Genomic DNA, 12,873 nt, shown 5'->3' on the forward strand with positions numbered 1-12,873 from the left:
CCATGTATGCAGGCTGCAAACTGTATTCAACTGTATGCTACCTTTGGGTTAAAAAGAATTTACAACTTACAAATAACTGTTTTCCAACAACTCAGAAATTTAACTTCACTTACTGGGCAAGCCGTGCTTTTGCTTAGACGGGTGATGCTTGGAGATGGGAGAGGGTGGAGTCAATCACACAGATGCTTGAACCATTCAAAAGATTATTCACCCCTCTACATTTTGCAGTTCACTTATGAAAAATAGGGAAGTAGTCTTTTTGTTTTGAACAACAAAGTTGACAATGTGCACACAGTATCATATTTCTTGGTTTATCACAATCTTTATTTACATTCAAAACTCAAATCTTCCCTGTGATTCACTTCAGTTCTTCAGCCAATAAGGTGAAACTTCATCCACCTGCTTTAAGATGTGGTGCAGTATGCACATCAATGGTTTGCAAAGTTATAAGTTCAAACTTGCATAAGGGAAGTCCAAGCATGTGGACAGTATCGATGGGCTTAAAAGGCAATGAATGCCCTTCAAGAGAGAAGCGATGGAGAGACAGTTATAAGGTAGGTAGGTGGGTGGGGTGAAAATCCATTAAGGGACATGCTTGTTGAGCCCAATCTATTACCACGTTCTAATTGCTCAAACAAAAGCAAAAATACTGCAGATCTGGGAATCAGAAACAGAAACAGAAAATGTGAAAATACAGTACTCAGCAGGTCTGGCAGCATCTGTGGAGCAGTTTGAAAGGTTAACTCTTTCTCTCTCCATGGATGCAGCTAAACCTGCTATGTATTTCCAGCACTTTCTGCTTTTATTTCAAACTGCCCAGGTTGTCATTGACAAATAGACATATAACAAAAGACACTTGCTGCTTTAGAAATCAGCTTCAATAGAAGGTCTGCTTGATAAAGCATCCTGCCAAGTATTTGAAGAGAAAGTCCTGGCGAGGATAATACTCTTCCAGCATTTATGCATCTCCCTGATAAAAGCATTAAGAAATGATCCAATATGAATGTATGAGGGTTAACCACAAATATTTTCAAAACTTCAAACACTTATCTAACCCACCCTACAATGCAGTATTTAAATCCCAAATCAGAAGTGTTTCCAACTAAGGTCATTGAGTGGCTACACTTCTAGCAGTTTTCTTCCCCACCATTTCAAAGGTGAGATTCTTCACACCTACACAAAGCAATGGCAATTTACTGTGTATTGCAGCAGGCTGCATATCACTAACAAGCAAATTACATTATGGAGCCACTGTTTTGCGAAGCTGCCATGCACCATGACCTTGTGCATCAGTTTATTTCCCTAAAGTTTAAAGAAAAACTCCCAATAATGTGTATGCAGGCAGCCTAAAAATAGGAGTGGCTCAATAGTTTGATATAATAAATGCGTTTGTTTTAGCTTGGGGTATAACTCCTTCATAAGAAAAATTAATTTTCAGGTAGCTTCCTGTGGAATGTACCACTCCTAACGAAGAAAGCAGACAGGAGTCCTACATTCAACATTACCAATAATCTGAATAGCCACCCATGTGAACAAATTACTCAGAATCATTACAGCACAGGAGGAAGCCATTCGACTCCATGAGTCTGCATTGGCTCTCCAAATGAGCAATTCTCCTGCCTTTTCCCTGTAACCCTGCACATTGTTCCTTTTCAAATAACAGCCTAATTCCCTTCTGAATGCCTCAATTAAACCTGCCTCCACCACACTCAGACACAGCATTTCAGATCCTAACCACCCGCTGAAAAAATTCTCAAATATCGTTTTTGCTTCTATTGCCAATTACTTTAAATCTGTGCCCTCTTGTTCTCGATCCTTTCACAAGTAGGAACAGTTTCTCTCTATTTACTCTTGTCCAATCCCCTCACGATTTTGAATATCTTGATCAGATCCCACCCTCAGTCCTCTTTTCTCCAAGCAATAAAGTCCTAACTTCTCCAGTTTATCTTCATACCTGAAGTTCCTCATCCCTAGAGAAGCCATTCTCTTGAACATCAGGATGATTGTCATGGGCTTCTCTTGTGTTTTACCACATCACAATTCTAGCCAATTAACTTATTCTGTGAAGGATCACAGCTGTGAAATCACTTCCAAGCACTATCATGTCATACCAGGGATTCAAAAAGATTGTGACATCAAGCTGCTCTAAACAAACTGCTCACTTAATATAAGACAACACATTTTCTCTCAATTATGTACAAGGCTTCCTCATTTGAAGAAAAATGTTCTATGGAGGACAAAGCTGAAAACATATTCTCCAAAGTTAAGAGCACTTTTTTAAAAAAATGGTTTATAGATTCCCTCCTCAAATTTCTCTCTCTTTTATGTCTCCTTTCCTGAGTATTTTTGGTATTGGGATGTTCTTCCAGAGGCACTGGAAGACCATTACTACCCCTGTATGAGGCACCATTCCCAATGTGAAGCAAGCAACATGAAAACTAGGGGGAAAAACGTTATAACTGTGCTTCAATAAATCCAAAACTCTCAATGTGTTTTATTATTCAAGCTATCGTTTTGGCTCACATTCATATCACACATTATACTCATCTGTAAGGCCTCACCACATATGCCTATAGCCACAAGCATACTTCTTCCAGTAAAACAATTATAACATGGCAGCCAATAATCAAACTGGCATTATTTTCTTCTATTCCCCTTCGCTAACGTCCGCTCCCTTTCCAAAGTTCTTGAATGGATAGTCCACCCAAATCTGAAACTGTTTGAATCTCTCCAATTAGGTTTTTGCCCATGTCACAGCATTACAAAGGCCCTTACCAAAGTCACAAACCACATCCTCTCTAACTATACATTCATCTGCTTCTCTCTCTCTCTGTGGTTAACAGGCAATAACGCAATCCTTCTTCCATATCTATCCTCCATTAACCAGTTCAGATGTACTGTCTTTGCTTTGCTACATTCTTACTCATCCAATTGCAACCAGAACATCTTCAGCAATCGCTCCCTTTCCCAACCCCAAACAGTCACCTACAGAGAACTCCCCACTCCAGAAAAATTTGTCCCCTGCTATGCTCATCTACAGGTTTGCCCTTGTAGATATCAGCTGCAGGCATGTGTTCAGCTTTCACTTGTACATTAACAACACCTAGCTTTACTTTTCTGCCACCTTTCTAATGGTTGTTTTGTCTTCTGCTTGTCCAAATATCAAGGCTTGCTTAAGTCACAATTTCCTCCAATTAAACATCAAGGCCAAGTCACTGTCGGTCTCATCAATTGACCTCCTTAACGTTGCCTGCCTCCACCCAACTGCTGTTGAAATTTTTATGCATTCCTCTGTTGAGGCCAGATTCTAATGCTCTCATGGCTAAACTTCAATTCTCTACTCTCTGCAAACTTCTCAGCTAAAACTTTGCTTCCTGCTTGTATACAATCACATCAATTGTATTCAATCATCTAGGCTCCACACTTAAATTCCCTCTCAAGTCTTCCAACTCCCAAAGGTCTCCTTAAAAACTCTTCTTTGATAAAGCTATGATCAATTCTCCCCATCCACCACTTTAGACATTCACTCTTCCATCAACAGAACATGGCTATGAGAATACCATCTACAAGATGTACTGCATCATCGCTCCTAGACATCCCTGACAGTATCTCCTAAGTCAGTGAGCTCTATTGCCTAGAAGAACAAGGGCAGCAGGCACATGGGAAAACCACTACCTCCAAATGCCAACTGTACCATCCTGGCTTGGAAATGTATTGCACTTCCTTCACCGCTGTTCCAAAATCCTGGAATTCCTGCCCAGCACCACACAGAATGCAGCTGTTCAAGAAGGCAGCTCATCATTAGCTTCTGAAGGGTAATTAAGGATGGGCAATAAATGCTGCCCTTATCAGTGATGCTCACATCCCACAAATAGATAAATAAAAAAAGTCTTCTCCTTTGCTTTAACATATGATTACACCTCTGTGAAACGCCTTGGGACATTAAGCGTGAGAGCGGATGACACAAAGGATTAATATGTCCCAATTTGGTTCTAGGATTTCACGCTGGTGGGGCAGCTGAGGGGTGGGGTAGGGAGGTCACCTTCAGTATCAATTATATCAACAAGCAGTTTAAAGTACGCCATACAGTGCATTTCTTCCTGACAGCAATCTGGACTTGTCATAGAGGCATATGAAGGATGCCATTTCTTCAGAAGTCCAAATAGCAATTTTAAAGCTAACAGCCAAACCTGGAGTACATATATAACTTCCCCGGGTGCCAAAAAAACCCCATTAACCTTCACTGGTCCTTTTGCTATAATTAAATGGGAGTTGTAGTAGTTTATTGCAAAAATGTCGCTGAGCGGAAAAGAGGATCGCTCTCACACAAATAATGATAAGAATAAAGGCTGTGTCCAGAAAACTGCACTAAAGCACAAAACTGTAGCTTCAGAAGAGGATGCAAGAAAATAGTGTAACAAAACAGCCTATAGCTTCAGTCAACATGTCATCTTTAAAGATTAGAACTTTCAGGTATGTCTAGCATGTGTTCTAACATCTCTTCAGTTGCATATAACATTCATAAATGTTCCACAGAGTGACGTTTTACATTTCAGCATACATTCCCATTACAAATAAACATTTGCTGCTTCAGGTGGTCAAAAACCAACCTATCCACAAAATATCATTTGAACAAGAACATTGAAGAATCTGAATTTCAGATGACTGCTCTTGATCAAATTTCTCTTTCAAATCAAAATCTAGCTTGAGAAATCTTTGCTACATAATTCTATCTTTGCACAGAAAAAATACACAACTTTGCAGAAAACAAGCCTCAAACGAGAAGTAAAATTCCTAGAACTTAGTAAGCAAAACTGAATTACCTTATTCAGTCACTAAACCAATGGCTTCTCGTACCGTGCGAGCAGAAGCATTGCAGGCAGAGTTGCTTTCAAACATGAAAGTTTGCCTTGTGTCTTCTGGCAAAAACCAATGACTGCAACTCTGCCAAGACTCCATTATAATGAACCACCAGAAGGTGTACGAGAACATTCAAGGGTAATGGGCCCCAGCTATGCCTGTCTCTTTATGGGGTATGTGGAACATTCCTTGTTCCAGTCCTACTCCGGCCCCCTCCCACAACTCTTTCTCCAGTACATCGATGATTACTTCGGTGCTGCTTCATGCTCTCGTCTGGACCTGGAAAAATTTATTAATTTTGCTTCCAATTTCCACCCCTCCATCATTGGTCCATCTGACACTTCCCTTCCCTTCCTTGACCTCTCTGTCTCAATTTCTGGTGATAGACTGTCCACCAATATTCATTACAAGCCTACCGACTCCCACAGCTACCTCGACTACAGCTCGTCACACCCTGCTTCCTGTAAGGACTCCATCCTATTCTCTCAGTTCCTTCGCCTCCGTCGCATCTGTTCTGATGATGCCACTTCCAAAAACAGTTCCTCTGACACGTCTTCCTTCTTCCTTAACTGAGGTTTTCCACCCATGGTGGTTGACAGGGCTCTCAACCGTGTCCGGCCCATCTCCCGCTTCCGCCCTCACCTTCCTCTCCCCAGAAACATGATAGGGTCCCCCTTGTCTTCAATTATCCCTCCACCAGCCTCTGCATTCAAAGGATCATCCTCCGCCATGATGCCACCAGCAAACACATCTTCCCTTCACCCCCCAGTGGCATTCCGCAGGGATCGTTCCCTCTAGGACACCCTGGTCCACTCCTCTATCACCCTCTACACCTCAACCCCCTCCCACGGCACCCTCCCATCCAACCGCAGAAGGTGCAACACCTGCCCCTTTACTTCTCACCGTCCAAGAGCCCAAACACTCCTTTCAAGTGAAGCAGCATTTCACTTGCACTCCCCTCAATTTAGTCTACTGCATTCGTTGCTCCCAACGCAGTTGCTCTACATTGGAGAGACCAAACGCAGACTGGGTGACTGCTTTGCAGAATACCTTCAGTCTGTCCGCAAGCATGACCCAGACCTCCCTGTCGCTTGCCACTTCAACACTCCACCCTGCTCTCATGCCCACATGTCCGTCCTTGGCTTGCTGTATTGTTCAGTGAAGCTCAACGCAAACTGGAGGAACATCACCTCATCTTCCGACTAGGCACTTTACAGCCTTCTGGACTGAATATTGAGTTCAACAACTTTAGATCATGAACTCTCCCTTCCATCCCCATCCCCTTTCCGAACCCCCCCCCCATTTTTTTCCAATAATTTATGTAGATTTTTCTTTTCCCACCTATTTCCATTATTTTTAAGTGTATTTCCATCCATTGTTTTATCTCTACCTTTTAGCCTTTTTCCATTCCTTCACCCCACCCCACCCCTACTAGGGCTATCTGTACCTTGCTCATCCTGCTTTCTACCCTTAAATAGCACATTCCTTAGATAATATCACCATCTTCAACACCTCTTTGTCCTTTTGTCTATGACATCTTTTGGCTATCTCCACCTATCACTCCCTCTATCCAGCTCTACTTGTCCCACTCCCCCTTAAACCAGCTTATATTTCACCTCTCTTCAATTTTTACTTAGTTCTGTTGAAGAGTCATACGGACTCAAAATGTTAACTGTGTTCCTCTCCGCAGATGCTGCCAGACCTGCTGAATTTTTTCCAGGTATTTTTATTTTTGTTAAAGGGCAATGGACTGTTCATTTTTCTCCTTTGAAAGCATTTCTGCACCATATCAATTCTGTAAATTGGCACCTGCTCAGTACCTTGGAACAGCACAACAGATTAAGAATTCACCATACAAGGGATCACAGTCACTCTTCACATCTGTCACAGCATAAATAGCAAAGTTTATGCACATTTTACAGCTGTATTCACACACCATAGACAGAGTATATGATCTGATCAGAAAGTGTAGGAAAGAAGATTCAAGAGAATGGTTCTGGGGATGAGACACTTCAGTCATGTAGATAGATTGGCAAAGCTGGGGCTGTTCTCCTTGGAGAAGGTTGAGAGAAGATTAATGATAGAGATGTTCAAAATCATGAGGTGTCTGGACAGAAGATTTGGAGAAACTGTTCCCATTATGGAAGGGAAGAGAATGCGAGAACATCATTTAAGGTAAATGGCAAAGAATGACCATCTCCAACAAGAGAATCTAGCCATCGCCCCTTGACGTTCAACTGCATTACAATTACTGAATCCCCCACTATCAACATCCTAGGAGTTACCATTGACCAGAAACTGAACTGGGCTAACCATATAAATACTGTGACTACAAGAGCAGGTCAGAGGCTAGGAATCATGCGACGAGTAACTCACCTCCTGACTCCCCAAAGCCTGTCCATCATCGGCAAGGCACAAGTCAGGAGTGTGATGGAATACTCCCCACTTGCCTGGATAAGTGCAGCTCCCACAACACTCAAGAAGCTTGACACCTTCCAGGACAAAGCAGCGTGCTTGATTGGCACTATATCCACAAACATTCACTTCCTCCACCACCGACGAACAGTAGCAGTGTGTATCTCTACAACTTGCACTGCAGGAATTCACCAAGGCTCCTTAGCACCTTCCAAACCCATAACCACTACCAATCTAGAAGGACAAGAGCAGCAGATGGATGGGAACACCATCAGCTGGAAGTTTCCCTCCAAGTCACTCATCATCTTGACTTGGAAATATATTGCCATTCCTTCACTGTTGCTGGGTCAAAATCCTGGAACTCCCTTCCTAAAAGTACTGTGGGTGTACCTACAGCACGTGGACTGCAGCAGTTCAAGAAGGCAGTTCACCATCACCTTCTCAAGGGCAACTAGGGGTGGGCAATAAATGCTGGCCCAGCCAGTGAAGCCCACATCCCATGAACAAATAAAAAAAAATCACAGGCAACTCGCAGACGACCAAAGCCAACATGGACATGACAGGCCGAATGTGGTGTAACCATTCTATGTTTTTATGTCATTTTGGAAGTCGTCATAGTGCTCATCTTCCTCCAGCCTAAATGCCATACCACATGACAAGAAGGTTGACATCAGGATCACAAATGTTAACTAGATAAAACTTACAATGAAGCCGAGAGATTTAACACAAAACTGACTCAATTGTTCTGTTGTCAGACCTAACAAATTGAGCTCAAGGGGGTAGGTGCACTTTCAAGGCACTGCTCAGAATTAACTTTTTCACTCTACAGAAAGTACTTCCATTACTAGTCCATACAGTTCCAATACGTTTAAATCTTAATATAAGCACAAAAGCAAAGTGTTTCGGGTATCATTTATAATGCATAGCAGGCAATAATCTACAAGCTGGCTAGTTAGTGGTAGTTGGTAGGCTGCACTGTAATTTTAAACTCGAGTCTAAAAACTCACAGTGGAGCAATGGCTGATGTCAACCCCTGTTGGCAGATTTTTTTTTTGAAGAGTTTTCTCCTGGCCTGAGCCAAGGGGAGTCACAGACCTCCGACAGGTGCAGCCAGCAATGCCACATTGCGAGTGCAGTAAGATAGAGGGGAAGGAGTTCCTTAAACAAAACGCACCAAGGATTTCCCCAAATGTTAAGGGGAGGGAGAAAGAGAGAGGAACTGCGCAGAAAAGGGCAAGAACCTCATGAATAATTAAAGCTCTTCCGTGGTCCAGGACAAACCTGCACAGCTGTTTGACCCAGAAGTAGGCTGTGAAGACACACACTCGCTATGAATTTTATCCTCTGCTACAGGATTTTAACCGATGTTATATATTTGACTACTTTGCATTTAACGAGATGCAATCTGGTGCTGATTGTTATGCGTTCTCTCTAGGGCCTCTTTAATGGTTGAAGCCGCCTGCACCTGTCCCTGGGCTGGGTCGCCTCCTCCCTCGAACTCCAGGAGCTGCCACGAGCGCACGCAGCACGAGCCGAGTCGGCTCGAGCTGGGTTAGCCGGCGCGAGTCGCGGGGGTTCAGACCCCCACCTGCCAGGAGGCGGGGAGGCTCCGACCAGACCAGGCTGCCGCTCCTGCTGCAACGGGTAGGCCACAACAACCGCTTCCCCTCCACACCCCCTCCCCCAAAATTCCCCTCCTCACACACCCCTCAACCCTCTCGCTCCGCCTCCCTCTCGGGCCACTTCTCTAAGGGCAGAGAGGGAATCGTCTCAGCTCAGCTTCATTCCCCTCCCTCCTCTCGCTCCCTCGGGCCTATTCCGACAGGCCTCGCCTTCACCTCAAGCGGCAACCCGGGTTCTCCCTCTCTTTCTCCAACTCCACCGCCGCGCCGATTTTTTTTTACCCCTTCCAGCTCCTCATCCGAGACGGCTTCTTCCTGCTGGTACTCGGGGTCCAGGTCTATGTCGAACACCCCGGCCATGTCTCCTGCTCTCTCGCTCCGTGCGTCGCGCTCTCACTTCCCCCGGCTTCGCTCCTCATGGGTTCCAGTCGCCCACCATCACTGTAGCTGCTGCTGACGCCCGCGCATGCGCGGCCTCGTCACGGAGGCGCGGCCCCCACCCGCTGGCTCCATCTCCTCCGCCCTGTTCGACGGACACGCGCGCGCTTTGCGCCGCGCCATCGTGTCCCCCGACAGCGTGCGCACTCTCAACCTGTCTGCTTGGTGCAGAAGTCCCTTAGAGCCGACAGGGGGCGGCACGGGAGCAATTCAATTCAGCCTCTTTGGTCAGTTTTGACTGACACCATCACAGGATTGCTGGGCAATCTTTCCCATGTAGTTGTGCTTCTGATTGTCCCATTTTAAGTATGCGTTCTTTTCTTACAGCAAGCACAAATTGCATTTATATAGCGCCTTTATTGTAGGAAAGCTCCCCCAAGGTGCTTCGCAGGAGCACTATAAAGCACAGATTGACACCAAGCCACAGAAGGAGATATCAGAATAGATTACTAAATCTTAGGCCTTAGCGGAAGACATTGTCTCCAATGGTGGAATGATTCACGTTGGGGCTACTCAAGAGGCTGGAATTGGAAGTGTGCAGAGATCTTGAATGGTTTATAGGGTTGGAAGAGTTTAGAGATAGGGACGCAGCTCACTTATCCATGTAAGTGAGCTGGGAAATGCTAAGTCTTATAGATTCCTAATTGTATGAACTAAAGCTCAGCATTTTATCAGCACTAATTAGTTCTCTATACCAATCTAACCATTAGGTTCTTGCAGATGCTTGGCCTAAATAGCCAAGTGTTATGGTACTGGGCTTGTAACCCCAAGATCAAGAGTTCAAATCTCACAATGGCAAACTATCAGGTTCTTGTAGGGTCATGTTTATCCTTGTGTGAGGACTCTCAGACCCCAAAGACTGGTTTACATTTTCAGGTGCTGTTAATCAGCACTAGGGGCTTTCCTCAAATTATTGTCAATAACCAATCTCTTTTCTTCCTTCTCCCACACCACTTTGTCACCCATGATTCTTTTGGTAACCCAGTTGCCCCTCAGTCACTCTCAGTTGGAGACTTTAGTAGATAATCCAGGCTGACATTTCAGTGCAATACTGAGGGTGCGCTATATTTTTGGAGGTGTGTCTTTCAGATGAGAAGTTAAACTGAGGACCCGTCTACCTCTCAGGCGGATGTGAAAGATTGCATAGCTCTATTCAGACAGCAGCAGTGGAATTCTCCTGTGTGTCCTTATTGATATTTGTCCCTCAACCAACATCACTAAAACAGGTTATTTGCATTATCTCACTAGTTTGTAGGTCCTGGATTTGGAAAAATTGGCTGACGCATTTCCTACACTATAAAGGTGATTACATATAAAGTACTTCATTGGTTGTAAAGTGGTTTTGGATGTCCTGAGGTCATGAAAGGCAAGTTTTTTTTTCAAATCTTCAATTAGTGACTGTACCCTTGAGTATTGTGCATCAACCTGTTTCAGTATCACATTACCAAGACTTTGTTGGCAAGCACATCATCCTGGAACCAGTTCAACCTCAGAGTCTCCCCTCTTAACTCCTCTGGCTCGCCCTCAAACTCCCACCCCAAGAAATATAGCTGGTTATTGGTATCAATTCTACCTCAAAATTATGCAGGGCTTTGATAGAGTAAATAAGGAGAAACTTCAGTGATAGAAGGGCCAGTAACCGGAGAACACAGATTTAATGTGATTGACAACAGAAACTGTCATGAGTAGATTATTAATCTAATTACATTTTGGATGTTACTATTAAATCTGTATCCACCACCCTTCCTGGCAGCGCATTCCAGATCATTATAAGATGTCACCTCTTTATGATCCTTTATTTTATTTGTTCACAGGATGTGGGCATCACTGATAAAGCCAGCATTTATTGCCCATCCTGAATTAGCCTTGAGAAGGAAGGTGGTGAACTGACTTCTTGAATACAATTGAATGGCTTGCTAGGCTGTTCAGAAGGCAGTTAAGAGTGAACCACTGGAGTCATTTATAGACCGGACCAGGTAAGGACAGCAGATTTCCTTCTCTAAAGTGCATTAGATGGGGTTTTTATAATGATCTGGTAGTTTCATGGCCATCATTATTGAGACTAGCTTCTTATTCCAGATTTACGTAATTAATTGAATTTAAATTCCCCAGTTGTTGTGGTGGGTTTGAATCTTTGTCTCTGGATCATTAGTCCAGGCCCTGGGATTACTAGTCTAGTAACATAATGACTATGCTACTCTACCCCAAGAGTTGTGTAATGCAAAGACTCCTGGAATGCAGATTCATAACTGTCCACTAAGAGGCACCTCAGATTTGAGTGTATTTCTCCAGCTCTCTGTTGAAACACAAAAATTGATATTTATACAGAGCACCCCACTAAGAAAAATAACTCCAAGCTCTTTAGAAGCAGGAAGAGTGGACTCAAGCAAGAATTTGGGGATGTTACAGAGGGAAGGCTGTTGACATAAGCTTTTCAGAGAACTTTGAAATATAGGGACATGAGGCCATTTACCACCTCAAACCTTTTCCACCATTCGGTGAGAGGATGGCTGATCTGTATCCTAACTCCACCGGCCTTGGCTCCAATCTCTTTATACCCTTGTTGTTGAGGAAAAAAATCCACTAAGAACTCAGATTTAAAATTATTAATTGAATTGGCATCTATTGTTTTTTGTGGAAGACAGCTCCAAATTTCTACCATACTTTGCGTAATATCTTGTAATATCTGGAATGCATTGCTGGGAAGGGTGGTGGTGCAGATGTAATAATTTCCAAAATGTTATTAAATTAATATTCTACACATAACAGTTTCTTTCGTCAATCACCTTAAACCTGTATTCTCTGGTTACTGATCCTTCTGTCACTAATTTGTCTTCTGAAATGCTGAATCTAATTTTTGAGGTTCCACTTTTAAAAATTCTTTTATGGATGTGGACATCACTGGGAAGGCTAACATTTGTTGCCCATCCCTAATTACCCTTGAGAAGGTGGTGGTGAGCTGCCTTCATGAACATCTGCAGTCCATCTGGTGCAGGAAAACCATAGTGCTGTTTGAAAGCAAGTTCCAGGATTTTCACCCAGCAGCAGTTAAGGAACAGTGATATAGTTTCAAGTCAGGTTGGTGTGTGGCTTGGAATGGAGATGGTGGTGCTCCCAGGTATCTGCTGTCCTTGTCCTTGTCCCACCTGGGTTTGGAAAGTGCTATTGAAGGTTTGGTGAGTTGCTGCAGTGCATCTTGTATATGTTACACAATGTTGCCACTGTGCGTCAGTGGTAGAGGGACTGATTGTTTAATATGGTGGATAGGTTGCTGATTAAAATGGTTGCTTTTTCCTTGATGTTGAGCTTCTTGAGTATTGTTGGAGCCGCCCTCATCCAGGCAAGTGGAGGACATGTTTTGGGGAGTCAAAAGGTGAGTTATTCACTGCAGAATACTCATCTTCTGACTTGCTGCTGTAGCCACTGTATTTATACAGGTGGACCAGTTCATTTTCTGGTCAATGGCAACCCACAGGATGTTGCTGGTGGGAAGTTGGTTAGATTTTTGTCTCATATGCCACAAATGTTGCTTGCCACT

General features: G+C 43.6%; 1 protein-coding gene across 1 annotated transcript in view; it reads right to left on the reverse strand.

Moving 5' to 3' along the window:
• LOC121283194 (ribosomal protein S6 kinase beta-1-like) overlaps positions 1 to 9,377 on the reverse strand; it is a 77,234-nt gene extending 67,857 nt beyond the window's left edge. Inside the window, exon 1 of the mRNA XM_041197443.1 lies at positions 9,180 to 9,377. Within this exon, the coding sequence (XP_041053377.1) occupies positions 9,180 to 9,257 (78 nt within the window). The 5' untranslated portion in view covers positions 9,258 to 9,377. The remainder of the gene's footprint in view (positions 1 to 9,179) is intronic.
• Positions 9,378 to 12,873: the final 3,496 nt, after the last annotated feature.

Source organism: Carcharodon carcharias, chromosome 10 (genome assembly GCF_017639515.1).
Source record: "Carcharodon carcharias isolate sCarCar2 chromosome 10, sCarCar2.pri, whole genome shotgun sequence".
Classification (NCBI taxonomy): Eukaryota; Metazoa; Chordata; class Chondrichthyes; order Lamniformes; family Lamnidae; genus Carcharodon; species Carcharodon carcharias.